Source organism: Sesamum indicum, linkage group LG2 (genome assembly GCF_026168435.1).
Source record: "Sesamum indicum cultivar Baizhima isolate 11 linkage group LG2, ASM2616843v1, whole genome shotgun sequence".
Classification (NCBI taxonomy): Eukaryota; Viridiplantae; Streptophyta; class Magnoliopsida; order Lamiales; family Pedaliaceae; genus Sesamum; species Sesamum indicum.
Genome location: NC_142658.1, coordinates 1,159,360 through 1,175,856, shown reverse-complemented (window position 1 = coordinate 1,175,856; position 16,497 = coordinate 1,159,360). Strand labels below are relative to the sequence as shown.

General features: G+C 37.6%; 4 protein-coding genes across 6 annotated transcripts; 2 read left to right on the top strand and 2 right to left on the bottom strand.

Moving 5' to 3' along the window:
- Window positions 1-982: 982 nt before the first annotated feature.
- On the bottom strand, window positions 983-2,394 carry LOC105176432 (uncharacterized). Its single transcript, XM_088877469.1, has one exon. The coding sequence runs from the start codon at window positions 2,388-2,390 to the stop codon at window positions 1,155-1,157; it is 1,236 nt and encodes a 411-aa protein (XP_088733595.1). The 5' UTR covers window positions 2,391-2,394; the 3' UTR covers window positions 983-1,154.
- A 1,564-nt stretch (window positions 2,395-3,958) lies between these two features.
- On the bottom strand, window positions 3,959-7,204 carry NRPB5 (Eukaryotic rpb5 RNA polymerase subunit family protein). Of its 2 annotated transcripts, none has more exons than XM_011099213.3 (5): window positions 7,070-7,204; window positions 6,137-6,344; window positions 5,252-5,431; window positions 4,976-5,089; window positions 3,959-4,312 (listed from the first exon to the last, which is right to left on the bottom strand). In XM_011099213.3, exons 2-5 carry the CDS (start codon window positions 6,335-6,337, stop codon window positions 4,187-4,189), a joined length of 621 nt encoding a protein of 206 aa, XP_011097515.1. In that variant the 5' UTR covers window positions 6,338-6,344; window positions 7,070-7,204; the 3' UTR covers window positions 3,959-4,186. The 2 variants fall into 2 exon arrangements, with proteins under 2 accessions (XP_011097515.1, XP_011097502.1); XM_011099200.3 differs by having other exon boundaries at window positions 7,053-7,200.
- An 81-nt stretch (window positions 7,205-7,285) lies between these two features.
- Window positions 7,286-9,962, top strand: LOC105176424 (uncharacterized). Of its 2 annotated transcripts, none has more exons than XM_011099223.3 (3): window positions 7,286-7,421; window positions 9,144-9,319; window positions 9,529-9,962. In XM_011099223.3, exons 2-3 carry the CDS (start codon window positions 9,149-9,151, stop codon window positions 9,598-9,600), a joined length of 243 nt encoding a protein of 80 aa, XP_011097525.1. In that variant the 5' UTR covers window positions 7,286-7,421; window positions 9,144-9,148; the 3' UTR covers window positions 9,601-9,962. The 2 variants fall into 2 exon arrangements, with proteins under 2 accessions (XP_011097525.1, XP_088733596.1); XM_088877470.1 differs by lacking the exon at window positions 7,286-7,421 and adding an exon at window positions 7,468-7,651.
- Window positions 9,963-10,713: 751 nt separating this feature from the next.
- LOC105176400 (histone acetyltransferase of the MYST family 1) lies at window positions 10,714-16,224 on the top strand. Its single transcript, XM_011099187.3, has 9 exons — window positions 10,714-11,036; window positions 11,506-11,594; window positions 11,834-11,893; window positions 12,453-12,662; window positions 12,943-13,011; window positions 13,643-13,804; window positions 14,298-14,391; window positions 14,913-15,055; window positions 15,792-16,224. Exons 1-9 carry the CDS (start codon window positions 10,745-10,747, stop codon window positions 15,993-15,995), a joined length of 1,323 nt encoding a protein of 440 aa, XP_011097489.1. The 5' UTR covers window positions 10,714-10,744; the 3' UTR covers window positions 15,996-16,224.
- Window positions 16,225-16,497: the final 273 nt, after the last annotated feature.

The window sequence follows — 16,497 nt, the reverse complement described above, 5'->3', positions numbered from 1 at the left end:
GTTTATACAAACCACCTTTATCTTTTAAATAATTACAAAAACACCTACCAAGATATAATTATCACTTACACAAACCACTCATTGCCTTTTTGAAAAATTACACACATACCCACTAAAAATATTAGCATTATTACACAAACTATCCCTATTTTTTTGCTGTCAGAGGTAGTTTATGGAATTATGCAAAAATGTGTGTGGTTTGTATAAATGAACCATATGTCAGGGGGTGTAAATGTAATTATTCTTTATTATTATAATTTTATTATTGTTATTAGTATTATTTATTTATTTATTATTATTATTATTATTCAATTAAATTTTGAAGGTACAATAGTCATTTTCATTTGGTGTAACTTTGGTATTATTTTTATACCACCTCTCAAGTCTCAAGGTGGTATTAGTTATTGAGGTGTAACAATAATTAATTTAGGACTTCGATTTTATACCGAACCGCCATGCAATACAGTAAATATTGTATTAATCTATACTAATTTTCTTATACATAAAATTAACGGGATTTATTGAAAAGAGGAAGAGAAAAAGAGAAAATTGCGTAGAGAAAAAAGGGTGATATAAATAAAACAGAAAATGAAAATAAAAATGAATCAGAGTAAGATTACAAAATCCAGCAAATCCTGTTTCGGATTTAAATATAAACAACATATTATCCAAATGTTGCATTATTTGAATGTAATTTACAGGAACAATAATATACCTTGCTAGTATTTATAGTGATTGTAGTTTGAAAATATAATATCAAACATATTTTTCTCAAATTTCAACAATTTTCAATCCATTCTTCAAAAGAAAAGACGTTCAATACATTTTATATTGCATCTCTGAGACCACTTCATCTTCATATTTTTAACGAGTTAGTTTTGTAACATATTGGAATTCGTTTCTTTGAAGTTTACATTCTTTTTCCTTCAACGCTTTATGAACAAGTGAGTATGCAAATGAACTAGTGACTTTCCCATGATAATTAAGATAATTTTGATATTATTAATAGTTGTCAGGACAATAATACACTTTCCATGCACTATTTCAAGTGCTTTCAATCACACATTCATAACCAACATAATTTATATTATTCTCATTGCTGAGAAGAATTATGCTTCTTTAGATTACTCAACGGTGGCACGTCAGTAGTATTTCTAGGGAGCATAGCCACCATGACCTCCACCTTCGCCGCCACCTGAGCCTCCACCATACCCACCAGCATGTCCACCACCAGCATAGCCACCACCACCACCAGCACCACCTCCTTCACCACCGCCATAACCTCCACCATTGACTCCACCACCACCACCAGCACCCCCTCCAGCACCATGTCCACCACCTCTTGCAATAGACCCAGCCCCACTAGCATAGCCACCGCCACCACCAGCACCGCCTCCTTCACCACCCCCGTAACCTCCACCATGTTCTCCTCCTGCACCACCACCACCACCTCCACCACTACCATGACCTCCACCTCCTCCAATAGCGCCAGCACCACCAGCGTAGCCGCCACCACCACCAGCACCACCTCCTTCGCCGCCTCCATAACCTCCACCATGGGCTCCTCCTGCACCACCACCAGCACCTCCACCACTACCATGTCCTTCAGCTCCAGCTGACCCAGCCCCACTGGCATAGCCACCACCACCACCAGCTCCACCTCCTTCGCCACCACCATAACCTCCTCCGTGGGCTCCTCCCCCGCCGCCACCAACTCCCCCACCACTACCGTATCCACCAGCTCCTGCTCCTCCAGCAGACCCTGCTCCACCACCACCACCATGACCTCCTCCACCTCCATATCCTCCATCGGCAGCATAACCACCTCCACTACCTCCTCCTTCCCCTCCACCATATCCACCAGCATGTGCCCCTTCGGCACCACCACCACCACCTCCACCTCCTGCACCGCCACCTCCACCACCACCACCGCCCCCGCCACCTCCATGTACACCACCACCACCACCATATCCAGCACCGCCACCTTCACCACCCCCACTTCCATACCCAACACCATGATCGCCACCAGCAGCATAACCACCTCCACCTCCACCACCATTGCCACCACCACCACCACCTCCTCCACCACCATGCTCTCCGCCACCACCGCCATACCCAGACCCACCTCCTATACCACTTCCTCCGCCGCTTGCGTATCCATGCTCAACAACAGCCCCTCCGGAACCTCCCCCAGCACCTCCACCACCTCCATATCCTTCGCCACCAACATTACCACCATAACCATGAGGATAATAGGTAGTAGTATCAAGAAGAGTCCTAGCTGCGGAACATATCGTCATACCCAACAGCACAAAGAAAACTACACTAAAAACTCTGCTTGCAGTCATTTTGAATGGAAATGAATCCCACAAGGATGAATCACACTGCATGGATTAATAGGTATTTATAGGGGTTGGGGTGGGTGCAAAAAGCGCGTCCATGCACTGTGAAGATTGGAGAACAACTAAAGAAAGAGCTGCTTTTGCCCCACAAAGTGGTCCAGTTCACAAGCACATGCACCACAAAATTGCTCTTACTAGTGTGCTTCTGCTGTCTGCCACCATTGATGAACAAGTTATTATAACCCCGTTCCTGTCAAAAATTGTATAGCATTCTCGCCAAATTGAATATGTGAGGATTTTGAAGATGTATACATTCTTACAGCCGAAAAGAGCGAGTTCTGCCCCATTTGGCGTTAGTGGTATTCTGGATACACCTAATTTTCTTATCTACATTTCCATTAGTGCAAAGCAAACAACTGATCATCCCTACAATAACACTCAGGACACTCTTAATTACCAACTTTGTTCAATCCAGTAATTACCACTTCATTGGTAGTTGTATTTAGATGAAAAATCACTTCATAAATAAGAGTTGGAAATGTTTAATCCAGAGGTTTATGAAGTCCAACTCCAGATAGCTAAAAGACGTGCAACCATAATTTGTCACGATTTGGTTGAGGGTAACTCACAGATATTGCCGATTCAGAAATCTACCCTACTGATAAGATGAAAAACTAAATCAAACTGCTGGATGCTCATTTGAAATTGATCAATAAAAGCTTGCTCGAATTCTATTTGTTAAACTTAACAAACAAAACATGAACAAATTGTTTTGTTTGATAGTCGAGCTCCATTCTATTAATGCAAAATATAAAATATATTTAAAAGTATTAAATTACTCAACCTTGACCCATGTTCTATCAAATTAAGCCCACTTGAGCTCGATCGGAGCAATAATCAAACAAAATTCAAAAGCAAGTTTTCAAACTCAATATTAATTCAAACAAGTTTGAACAATGATGTGTTCGACGCTACTCGAATCCTTCACCATCCTAATTACTAGGCTAAAGTTATTTTATTTCTCAGTTTAAGTATCTTTTATGATTTCTTAAGAGTAATTTGCAAATTGCAATTACCCATTTAAGTGGAGAGGACCATGCAATGTAGGTGATGGAGTCATCTGCCACCTCTTAATTAATGGCTAAATACTTAAATACTCTACACCTAAATAAGACCAATATAAAACTGCATACTGGTTGATCACAAACCAGTAATCTACATTATTTTATAACAAAAATTGCATGTATCATAATCAATCATCAGCAAAATAGCTAAAATTGCACTAGTGCATAAAGCATTGCACAGAAATCATGATATACGGCCACTTTTTCTTATCACTTAAAGCCAATGATGGAAATCCAACTCAGTTATGATCCTTTTCCCACACAGATCACTGTTGCTAAACCTGATCAGATGACATTATGCTTCACTACTACATGTGCTCATGCTCCTGATGCCTTTGCCTCTTCTTGCCTAACCCAACCATGGATACTGCAGAATAGAGAAGCTGATTCAAATGCAAAATATTCGGCCGTGCTAGTCGGTTTTCCGCATCTAATGGAGTGATTCAGGTTATGGTGAACAAATTGAAGCTTCATTGGAAAAGAGTGCTCAAATACTCGATAAAAAGATCACCATACAAGTGAAACTGTAAAGGCACAAACAGGTACAGAAGCAGATTAATGTGGCATTACATTAGCACTCAAAGAAAATCACTAAGAAGTGTATGGCATCCAATCAATACACAAGATAGAGTTGCCGAGTTTTTCAGGCATTCGAGACCTTTACCTATTCCTCACCCCTTTAAACTTTTTGTCTGACAACTAATACAGAGCTTTAAAAGTTTAAACCACGTATCGGTATGTGACATAGCGTCCCGCAGTCTCACTTGGTCGGATAATTTTTACTACTTGTCCGCGCTTTAGACCATAGTATCTCGCGATCGGGTCGGTTATCTGGATACGGGGAAGCTGCCAACAAAAGGATTAAGATGTAAGCTCGCCGGACAGATGATAATCACGAGAAATACTAAGTTCTGAGCTCATATGTACATGCATATGGAGTGGTAACATGCGTAAATTTACTATAATGTCAATTTACAGAAAATCCATCAAGAAGAGTATCAAAATTTAGGTCCTTCTGATATAATAGATATAGGGTCAATAACAGAACAACACCATAGAGAAGGTTGGAGCAAACTGAATGAGGTCCACTTGTTAACACAATTTAGATCACGCAATGAATGCAAAAGAATTAAGCTTTTACTAATTTCTGATTCCAACTTGCTTCTAGTACTGCCATTGGCAGAACTAAAGATAATAAAATTTCTCATGTAGTGGCAGTAGAATATTTAGCTTAAGCCAAATTAATAACAAATAAACAAAGAAGAGGGAACGATGCCTGGCTGATCAAGTAATAAAGGTACAAGAAAAATGAATAATAACTTGGCCAGTAATGCAGTTCCAATGTCAAATTACTCATGCAGCAGGATAAGTTACAACTGAAAATCCCCCATTTTAGAACAATCACTTAATCTTGATGGCGCAATAGGGTGTTAGATCTTAATGTAGTATAACTAACAGATTCTCTGCCATATCAATGACTTAAATCTCAGATATTTATCATTAACTAACCTGTGTTTCTTTCACAGTGTATCTTTCCAGCAAAGTCTTCTTTTCTTCAGGAGTAAGCACCTGATGCTGGGGAACAAGAACATGCTCTTTTATGTTGACTAACAACTCAGCCTCCTGTAGCAGTGAGTAGCCATCAGTATCATTGAAATCCTCCCGGAATCAAAGGATGAATTGGATACACAATTTTCACTCACAGAGAAAATGAACTGCATAAAATCCTCAACAAGTATTTGAGGAAATATATGAAACATAATGATATCAGAGACTCAAGAACACCTGGAAAACTTCCAAGTGGAATTTAGTAGATATTTCACTAATGCAGGTTCGAGCAAATGGAGTTAAATTCTGCTGGACCACTAAGATTGCCCGATGAACACCCTCTTCTTTCATGCGATTGGTATAAGTCTTCATGGTCTTAACACCAACCTTCTGTTCCTCAGGAAAGAATACGTATATCTGATGATAAGTAGACAAAAAAAAAGACAACCGATAAATAGGTCGTAAAAAAGCATTTTCAACAATCCTATAAAGTTATAATGAAAACAACATCATAAATACATATGACCAAAGTATCAAACAAACAACCAAACAACTCACAGATTCACAGAACTTTCAACAAGGAACAGCTCTATTGCAGGCTATTAAGGCATACTCAGAGGAAGAGACCACTTTTTCATTAACAGGAGATGCATTAAACAATCATTTACTGCAACGGGAAAATCAACTTGCACATACATGAAATCTTTCTTCCAAACGATGCCGCCATTGTGATCAGACTTACTTAGTAACCAACGAAGTTAAGCATATATGAAAAAAGGTTCAACTTCAGAAGCTGAAGCCTTAGCATATTCTACCTCTATGCTAATATCTCCTTTCTCTTTTGCCCCACTCGCCCTCTCCAACCAAAGAATTGTAAAGAAAGAAAAATCCAACACGTTGCCTTAAATCCCAGGGAAACATCTTTTATAGTGTAGTTTCTTATTTTTCTAAGTTGTCCTCACTTCACTAAGCATTTCTGGTTTCTGTAATACCCTCTCATCAATCACATTCTGCAGCTGCAAGAAAACACAATATACAGTATAATACTAAAAACAAAAACCACTATCACAATCATCACAGATATGAACTACAGAAAACTTTTAGTGTTTCAACGAAAAGAACCTGATCAGAGCTGTTACCGCCCATGCCTTTCTGAATAACAAGGTCCTCTCTCTTCATATTCTCACCATACTTCTGAATGAACTGATGCTTCGGCATGTCAATCTCAAATGCACCCACCATGTAACCTCTATCCTTCAGCATCTGCATCACCGTCTTCCGAATTCGATGAAGCCGCGTAATTTCCTCCTCAGACATAACCATCTTTGCACTGTCAATTGGAAAACACTAAGCAAAAACAATGCAAGGACGTAACACAAATACTTCCTACTTTCAGTTAGCATCCCAGGACATATATCCATAATTCGTTCAATTTGATAATGACCAGCATTGAATTACAGTAGGGCGAAGTGGCCCAGCTACATGATCAGTAATGTTATAATCTCTTCTCCTTTTTCATTTCTTTAGAAACTTCAGCTGAAATTTATTTAATATATTACTCTAAAATTGAACAGGAATCCAATAACCCAAAAAACAAAACAAAACTTCATTTACAAACCATGTTGAGGTGCCTGCTCGGAAATACTATAAAAATTAAGTAAACAACACTATAAAGATCCAAATTTGCAGTTGCGATATCGGAACATAAAGATTCCCTCATTTCTCTTTCTTTCTTTCACCCCTCCTTCGTCTTTCGAATGGTAACCGTCTAGGCCGAATTTGAAAACTTCAAAAATTGGCACATGCATAAAAAAACAAATTAAAATGGATCTTTCCGCTCAAACTTAAACAAGAAATACGAAAAACACGATTTTGTTTAAAGAAACGAATGAGAATAGTAGTTAATGTCATGATATTAGAGCTCCAACCATCTAGCTCATCAGCAGTTTCAGCTAAAATTCGACAATAAAGGCCACCATATAAACCGATAAAGCAGTTTCAAGTTCTATAATTAGAAAATTACAAATAAATCACTTACAATTAACGTCTTCGCACCTGTGGTTTGTTGATTTTCTGAAGCTTCTCTCAGATGGTGTTGTGCCCACGCGGGAGTGAGAGAGAGAGACGCGAGGTTTAGTTTGTTCAATATATAATTTGATAGGCAAACCACAAGTCTCTGTAAACCTAAAAGAATACCTGTTAATTTGTTAAAATTGTAAAAGACCCCAATATTTTCACACTTATTTCCTTGGGTGGACTTTGGATCACACTGTAATTCGGCCCATCATTTAGGTTACTCAGAAAGACAGCCCAAATGGGTTTAGCCCACTTAATCACAGAACCCTCCACCATTCTCTCCCAGATTCCTAAATCTTCAGTCTGAGTCGTCCCACTCACCTCTCTCAAGGTATGCATCTCCCTTTCTCTATTCAGATGTGTGTTACTGTTTCGTTCCTCCTTATTTTCGCTTTCTTCCTTGTGGGACTTTAATGTTCTTAGTTATTTTCTTCTTATTCTGCGATTCATTGTGTAAATTTGAATTTATTGGATGAAATGGGGAATATGCATGCAGAAACCCTTGCCAACTGTTTAGCTTGGATATGATAGAGATAGTATCCGTAATAAAATAATAGAGATGTAAGTTTTCAGAATCCTTGTTGAAATTTGTTGTAGCTAGATTGGTCAGGGTGTTCTGCTGGATGTTCAAGATTGATTCACCATAAGTTATGTACCTTTATATTGAGTTCATGTAAATTTTCATTTCAGCTGTATTAGATCTGCCTGAATGGTAATGAATTAACAATGGACAACTGAGAGCTGGGAAAAGGTTTCAAGCATTGTTGCTGGAAATATTTAAAATACAATTTTGGGGACAATGGGCATAATGAAATGAAATATGTATGTGAAATTGGGGTTAGTTATAGAATAACAGAGGCCGTGAAGGAAAGTGAACTAATCGGTAGACTAGTCAAGTTTCTCTTGTATTAGCGATATGAGCATTGAAGAACACTGGAACAGGATAAACATCTCAGAGTATAATTACTTGTATTCAAATCTGATAAAAGAACAGCAGGCTGACTTAGTGTCTATGTTGAAAGGTACCCTAGTGTCTTAATCAAATGTATGCTTGTGGCCTAGAGCTTACTTCCTGCCTTTACCACCTCATTAGAAAGGTTCAATCCTCATCTAATCCTGGGTCATACAATAATTGAGACATGGTTATACTTGAACCAGAATGTCCTTCTTGATAGCTAAAATCTGCCACAATTAGAATTGTGTACTAGTCATTATGAACTTCTTCCCATGTTGAATGACCTTTTTGGTATTTCTTTGTTTGATTCAGTATTTTTAACTTCCCCATTAAATGTATTTTTCTGGGGTATATCAAGGTTTAGTCTTTGGTTCATATTTCGTCGACCAATTCTTCCTAATTCACATCTTTATGAAAGAATTTCTTTTGTAATTCCTTACATAAGGATTCAGAAAATACCGGATCCCCACCTACGCAAGCAAATTGTTGATAAAACTCCAAAATGGCATTTTCTTTTGATCCAATTTTTTTTTCTCTCCTTATCATTCAGAAAAGACAAAAAAAATTTCAGGATAAATACACATTGTCTAGAATTTCTCTTATTTATAACTATTTGTTATTAAAGAGTTTGTGCATTCAATTGTTTTGGGATCCTATGACCTCAAAATGAGGCTAGTGACTTACCAAAAAATTGCAAGCATGTCTTTCTCATACACTAGTTATGGCATCATCCACTACTGTGCCCTCTGAGTTTGATTGAACATGTTCTGTGAATTTTGGGTTCCAAAAAAGTTATCATTGCTAGGATGTGGATGTAGTTCAAGTAAGTCGTAAGTTCATAGCTTGTAAAAATCTCAAGGCACTTTGTCATTGCACTTAATCCATCATCCAAGATCTTATACCAGTTAGCAAAACAAACTGAATTATCTATGTTGAGCAAAACCTGGTTGCCTAGGCACGAGGGGATACTCTTGTAATAACTTTGATCGTGAGATATTTTGTGATTTTATATTGAACTCACTGCTGATGGCTGATATTGTGTAACTACTCTTTTTGTTCTAATTGTGTATTTGCTTTTGCAATTGCCGTCTCGAATAGGAAGAATGGGCAGAAAAGCTGGTACCTTGTACATTAATCCAAAGAAATTTGGGAATCTTCAGAAACCATGCATGAAAGAAATGATGTCGTTTCTTAATTGTTTGGCTCTAACTCAAGGCAATGATGAAAAATGCAGTCGGCAAAAGTCGCTTTTGAGTGCCTGCATGGATGCTCAGGTAAGTGGGTGACTTAAGCATTCGCAATTTGATTCCAATATTGTCTTATATTTGTTACATACTATTCATACTAGTAAGGATGATTCTTCAATTTCCAATTTGACAAACAAGAAGAAAGTGTAATTGGTATAATTTCATATTCCAGTCAATTATTCTCAACCTTGGATCTTCTTTGCTGTCAGCAAACTTACTTTCTCATCTTTCTGCAGACTGGCAATAAAAGAAAGCCTTGGGGTAACATCAACTATCACCTTCAGAGGCTCAATAGAGGAAGAAAATAGTAAATTGGACTCCTATGTCATATTATCGTTACGATGGTGTAATAGCAGCCGTCAGTTGTGTCAAAGACAACGTCCAGGGATAGTCTTTTGTGTATTCTTTTGATGCGAGTTCATTGTAGTCTAGGGATGGAATATTGCTTTACCTACTGGAATTTGGACCTTCTTCGTTTAAATCCAGAAAACGAAAATGTTTGTTGAGTTCGTCTATTAGAGCATAAGTCCAGCCACACCTGCCTCTGAGCTTAAACGGTTGTATTGGCAGGGAACTCGTTTCTCGGATATTCAATACCATTCTAAGGTTACTTACTGTACCATGTAGAACAATTGTTGAGCCTATTTTTACATGCATTTCATTCTGATTATTTTGACTTGCTGTTAGAAAACTTTTATCTGTCTGAGAATTGTTATGTCCTCATGTAAAAAAGGTATATTACAAATGACTTTCTTGAGATTTGCTATAATTATAAATACTTCTTCGTTGTTTAAGAGATTTTACAGATACTCTTAAAATTAACAGTCGTTTGACAAATATCTCTAGGGCCATTACAAGCGGCTTTGACTTTTGTTACATGATCATTAGTTTAGGAGTATTTGTCGTTTGACAAATACCTCTAGGATTGTTACAAGCGGCTTTGGCTTTTGTTAGATAATCATTGATTTTAGGAGTATTTATAATTTTTTAAATAATGATGAGTATTGTAATTATGATAAACTCTGGGAAGTCTGTTTTATTATCCCATGTAAAATTTAATTTTGAGTTTTAACCTCACCGAATAATTCTCAAAATTATATTTTTCGATGAAATATACATTTGTTTGAAATAAAATTTTCTAAATTTCGGCAAACTCGAAAATAGAAAAAGAAAATTCAGTATAACCTCTTTCCCGGGCGGGGGGGGGGGGATAACTAGTCAACGTCCGTAACTAGTTCATAATACGGCGTTACGTACAAAATTCAGCTTGTGGGGGAGGAATTTAACATACGGAAATTCTAAAGGGGCTTTCTGCTAATAAAAACTTCAGCAAATTGGGGAGGAAATTATATATGAAGGAATTTTGAGGTAGCTGTCCGCAAATACGAAAATCGCGTTGGCATCAAATAATATTTCCCCCAATTATCAACCAATTTTTCTGTACCCGAAGAAATGGTTCCAATTGACAACGGCGCAACCCCTGCCACAGCGAACGGCCATGGCGCCGGCAAAGCGGCCGTTGCTGAAACTGCCACCGTCTCTCCGGGTTCTGAGTCCAATGGTGCTCAGCCGGAGATTGACGCATCTCGGAGGAAGAAATCAGCTATTCTGCCCTTGGAAGTCGGTACACGTGTCAATTGCCGGTGGCGGGACGGCAAGTTCCATCCTGTAAAAGTTATTGAGCGCCGAAAACTTCCGGCCGGTGGACCAAATGATTATGAGTACTACGTGCACTACACTGAATGTAAGAAGTAGTTTTTAGCTCCCTCTCCCTGGCTTTATTGAAAATCAGGTGGATTTGCTAATTGAAATTAGTGTCTAGTTTTCATTAGTTACCCCATGGGTCCCTTCTTGTTAATATATGTATGGTTACACTTGCTTACGGTGTGCTTCTGCTTTGTATCCATAATATTGAACTCCTGAATTGCGCTCGATGAACAATTTATAAAGCTTTGGACAAAAGTATTCCTAATTTCCGTTCTATAGGTAATATCTTGAGCAGATGCCATGGTGGTGTATTTTCTTTGTCTGCTTTGGGTGTTCCTCACTGTGCGACGTGGATTACTTACTGAAATGTAGAATGAGAAGAGTTGCAACGGTGTCCTAGTTGCTTGAGTTGGATGGAGTTTACAGTCTTGTTCTTAAAACTCTTTTCTGTTGTTATAATATCTGACTGGCTTTCTCTGTGCGTCCTTTCTATTTTGCTTGAGCAGTCAACCGCAGGCTTGATGAATGGGTAAAACTTGAACAACTTGATCTCAGCTCTGTCGAAACAGACGTAGATGAAAAGGTTGAGGACAAGGTAACATCCTTTCATGTCTTTGTTTCCTGGGTTTCCATTTGTAGTTTATTTAATTGTTTCCACATTTATGAACATTATATTGGACGAGTCACAAACTTTGCTGAAGTTCAAAATCTGATACCTTTCATCTGCAGCGTCATATTGATATTCATTGATGCATGTCCCGAACCCTGCATATTTGACTATTGGTATTTATTCCTTGTTTTCTGTTGGGGAATGCTCACATGTGAAAATTTCAGGTAACAAGCTTGAAAATGACACGTCATCAGAAACGTAAGATTGATGAGATACACGTAGAGGTACTATTTGACAGTATTATGATCATTATTCTGTTTCCTTTCTTTATTGGTTGTAGAACTTTTTGTTCCTTGTTATGGACGCATCATTGTCCCCGCCCTGTTTGCACATGCATGCCAAGGCAAAAGGCAATATATAGATTGTATCGGTTTTTAAACAGTGTGCCTCTGAATTTAAATGTCGAGTTGGTCAGTCTAGAATGGCAAAGATCTAATGTTTATTAATTCTGAACAGGTGAATGGTTGATGGCGTTTAATCTTTTTCTCATCTGTTTCTATATAAACCGGTGCCTGATGAAAATAAAATGATATTCAAATCTAATTGATTTAAAGTAAATAGCTTTGCTTTGTGACTGTATAACTTTTCAATGTATTGATTGAATGTTCAACTGACCTTTAAGGCTTTACCTGAGCTCCATCATGGGTTCACTCATCCAAAAGGAATTAGAATATCATAGAAGTTAATTATAGAACTTAGAAGTGGAGAAGTGCACATCTGTTTCTTAAGTTTCAGTCAAGTTTTGATTCGAATTATGAAGAGCTGTTGGTTGAAATTATACAGGGACATGAGGAGCTTGATGCTGCAAGTTTGCGTGAACATGAAGAATTTACAAAAGTAAAAAATATTGCAACAATAGAACTTGGCAGATATGAGATAGATACTTGGTACTTTTCCCCGTTTCCACCAGAATACCATGACTGTACGAAGCTGTTCTTTTGTGAGTTCTGCCTGAATTTCATGAAACGCAAAGAACAGCTTCAGAGGCATATGGTTAGTTTTCTCTATCTGTCTCCCATCATTCCTTTTTCTTCACATGTTAGTTTGACTTCTGATGGAACTGAGGTGGTCCATAAGAAAGTCCCTTATATCTAAGGCAGTGCATGTTCAGTCTAGTGTATTGATGTCAGTCTACTTAGACAAGTCTTTCTTTTTCTGTTTTTGCAAATCTTCTCAATATTGACTCATGCACAGAAGTTGGACTTTACCTTCATTTTAAATTGAAAATTTTCTAATGCTCATTGTTTACAATGTTTAATTCTTCTATGTACAGAGGAAATGTGATCTCAAGCATCCCCCTGGTGATGAGATTTATCGAAATGGGACCTTGTCAATGTTTGAGGTAAAATTTATAGTTATCTGATCTAACTTTACTTGTAGAGCATCAATTATGAATTACTCTTATTGAGATTCAGAGGCTTCTCATGTCACAATTATTTTTCATATTTCAATATATTAGGGTTTTCACTTAGAAAGTAAATTGCTATTTAGCAACATGCAACTAGTTCAAAGAATAGGAAAAAGAATGAAAATTATTTTTCCTCTCTTGTCCAAAATATGCTTCACTAATTATTTTTGCTTCTTTTCCTTGAATCTGAATATCCCCGTACTTCTTCTGGGCAACCTTCACAGTTCATTTTCTAGGCCAACTCGCACTCACTAATTAAACATAAACTGATGGATTATTGTTCTGGGTTCCGAACCTTTGAAATTGTTCACCAGAAATTTGAATGGTCCTGATTAAGCCTCAGCTTCAGTTGGTTACTTGTTGAATTTGCACTAGTCCTTTAACTGCTCGATTGAGGTTTACATGAACAATTTTATGCATTTTTTATCATTTTACTTGGCATGCACTGTCTACTTACATCTTTGTGGCCTTGTTTGGTTCTATAGCACATGCCATGCGTGAATATCTAACTTGGTGAGATTGTTAGAAAAAGATTTTGTGCCTAAATTTAAACGAATCAAAACAGGTTGATGGCAAGAAGAATAAGGTTTACGGGCAGAATCTTTGCTATCTGGCTAAATTGTTTCTTGATCACAAGACCCTGTACTACGATGTAGACCTGTTTCTATTCTATGTCCTGTGTGAATGTGATGATCGTGGATGCCACATGGTCGGCTACTTCTCCAAGGTAACTGTTATCTTTAGGACTTGATCTGATTCTTTCTTGCCTATTGCTACTTTTATCCCTAATTAATTTGCTTGAGGGTGAAGTTCATTAAGTTGTATCTTCATGCATTTTATGCAGTAGCATCATAGAGTCAACTTTCAATCGTTTGGTGACTGTCATGTAGATTGGTTTCTTCATGTACTTATATACTCAGAGAGTTCTTAGTATGAGAAAGCCTCTTAATTAGCTGTATGCCTGCTATTTTGATGCATAAGCAATCCCACAATAGATTCCCAAGATAGTTTGTTCTATTGCCTATCAAATATTCTTTTTACTTGCCAATGGTGAGGAAATTAGCAGGCTGACTCCAGCGGATCTGGTTGTGGGGACCTCTTTAATGCCCGATAAGTTGCTCCAGAATTTGGGAATGATAAGATTTTTGACATTTAGGACTGAAAACGTGTAAGAATATCAGCACTAAACATTTCCTGAATGTTTGTTGCTTGATATGCAGGAAAAGCATTCAGAGGAGTCCTACAATTTAGCTTGCATTCTTACTCTGCCTCCTTATCAGAGAAAAGGCTATGGGAAGTTCCTGATTGCATTTTGTAAGCTCATATTTCATTATTCCACCTTTTTTTCTATATCCGGAGTGTTGAGAGGAATAAATGCACACATAGTGACCGTATACGCTGTCAGTGTGACTGATGGTCCTTTCATCTGAAGTTTTTCTTCCTTATGTGCTTTATTTTTTGGAGGATAAAACTGGAGTTTCGTGATGTTATGGGTTGTAAAATATGAGCTTAAGATTTCATGGACTCATATAGAGATACCTTACAAAGTTCCATAAGTGACAGTGGTTTTGCTGGTCAGAAATGGATGAACCCTAACTACTGCAATCCATTAGTTAACTTTCCATTAAACCTGAAAAGTTTGTCTTTAGGATAGATCAGGTGTTTTGCCTTCTGCTGTAAGAATGAGAACTCAGCCTACTGTCAATTTTGTCCATACAAAAGTAAAAGTAGCAAGTTGATAATCGCACTTTTATCTCTGTCCGCTTCTACCTGTTTTACAGAATTCAATATATTCTGTTCAATAAAATTGCTTACATAACTATAAAATCATGTAGCATATGAGCTTTCAAAGAAGGAAGCCAAAGTTGGAACACCAGAGCGACCCCTCTCAGATCTGGGACTCTTGAGCTACCGAGGATATTGGACCCGCGTTCTTCTAGATATACTGAAAAAGCACAAGGGCAATATCTCCATCAAGGTTCGAATGGAACTGCTAGTTTCAAATTATAATAGTTGGCAACTAGTAGATGTTGGGATAGGAAATTCATGTTCTTTATAATCTATCACTATCCAAGAACTTTTTAGCAGCACTGAGGTAAATTGTTCCACTCCATTATGTCCGCATATAATATTGAAGCAAACTTGAGAATTTGTACCTCTAGGAATCATTAGAATCGGGCCTTGTTGAATGCTTGCTTTCACCTCTTCAGCAGCGGTGTTATGCATTGAAGACCCAATTGTCTGAACTGTCTGCATGATGTGTAATAATGCATAAAAGAAGAGAATGAGATTTCAGAGTAGAATGGATTCGGAGCTAGCATTCATTATTTTAATCATCATCTGCACAAGTGTTCACAAAAAAGAAAGAAGAAAGAAAAATCATTTTTCTAGATTATACATGGCAGTAGAGCTCCTGGGTGTTAAAGCAAGGCACATTATTAGAACTACTGACTATTGTAACGTTAAGACAGCTTCTCTTTTCTGAAGTAAATACACTTGTTGCATCTCGATTTTGTGTCATTAGTTGTGTCAAAAGATATGGGTGCTTTCACAACACTGTCATATCTCCTCTTGCTTATTTACATGCCAACTTTAGTTCCGCCCCTCAAAGTAATTTGGATTGAGCTTATGTTAGATTGTTTCTGCTCATCATCTTTTTGCTAGTACTCTAGGTGTAATTCCAATTCATTTCCTTGTTTAATTGCTTTGTCCAGGAGCTGAGTGACATGACAGCCATCAAGGCCGAGGATATTTTGTCTACCCTTCAGAGCTTAGAGTTGATCCAGTACCGGAAAGGACAGCATGTTATATGTGCAGATCCGAAAGTCCTGGATCGGCATCTTAAAGCCGCTGGCCGCGGTGGCCTTGACGTTGATGTCAGTAAACTGATATGGACTCCTTATAAAGAGCAGAGCTGATCTTAAAAGTACTGAAGCTTCTCTTCCTTCTTTGCTAGGAATTTTCGCCAATGAGTCGAATTTTACGGGTCTGTATATAGAAATTTAGCGTAGTAACAACAGTGCGAACTGATCTCTAGATTTAGCCGTAGGCTAACAGTTTTCTGAATTACACTAATGCAGTGGCATTAATTCATTTCACAGTAGTTGCCTTTCGTTGTGTAATAGAGTTTCACATTTGTTGTGTGTATACGCTAATTTACTTAGTTTCTCTTCTACTTACACTCAAAAAGAAGAAAAAGGAAAAGAAAATGGTGATAACAGATTCTTGGATTGTTATACTAATAAAAATTTCGAATATTTTTTCAATAAAATGCCTGTGCACCTTTATGTGTAAATTCTTTTTCCCTTTAAAATTAGTAATAAACTTAAAAACGAGAAATATATCAGAAAGAAGATAGTACCATCCACAATATCGTTCAAAGCAATGGATGGTGACCTTGATTTGAAGTGAACAAAAAAC

Coding starts and splice junctions, on each gene's coding strand:
- LOC105176432 (XM_088877469.1), bottom strand. CDS start 2,390: ATGCAGTGTGATTCATCCTTGTGGGATTCATTTCCATTCAAAATGACT.
- LOC105176400 (XM_011099187.3), top strand. CDS start 10,745: ATGGTTCCAATTGACAACGGCGCAACCCCTGCCACAGCGAACGGCCAT. Junction 11,037..11,505: donor CTACGTGCACTACACTGAAT/GTAAGAAGTAGT, acceptor TTGCTTGAGCAG/TCAACCGCAGGCTTGATGAA. Junction 12,663..12,942: donor AACAGCTTCAGAGGCATATG/GTTAGTTTTCTC, acceptor TTCTATGTACAG/AGGAAATGTGATCTCAAGCA.
- NRPB5 (XM_011099213.3), bottom strand. CDS start 6,337: ATGGTTATGTCTGAGGAGGAAATTACGCGGCTTCATCGAATTCGGAAG. Junction 5,090..5,251: donor TCCACTTGGAAGTTTTCCAG/GTGTTCTTGAGT, acceptor TCACTGCTACAG/GAGGCTGAGTTGTTAGTCAA. Junction 4,313..4,975: donor ACACTGTGAAAGAAACACAG/GTTAGTTAATGA, acceptor TTTTGTTGGCAG/CTTCCCCGTATCCAGATAAC.
- LOC105176424 (XM_011099223.3), top strand. CDS start 9,149: ATGGGCAGAAAAGCTGGTACCTTGTACATTAATCCAAAGAAATTTGGG. Junction 9,320..9,528: donor GTGCCTGCATGGATGCTCAG/GTAAGTGGGTGA, acceptor ATCTTTCTGCAG/ACTGGCAATAAAAGAAAGCC.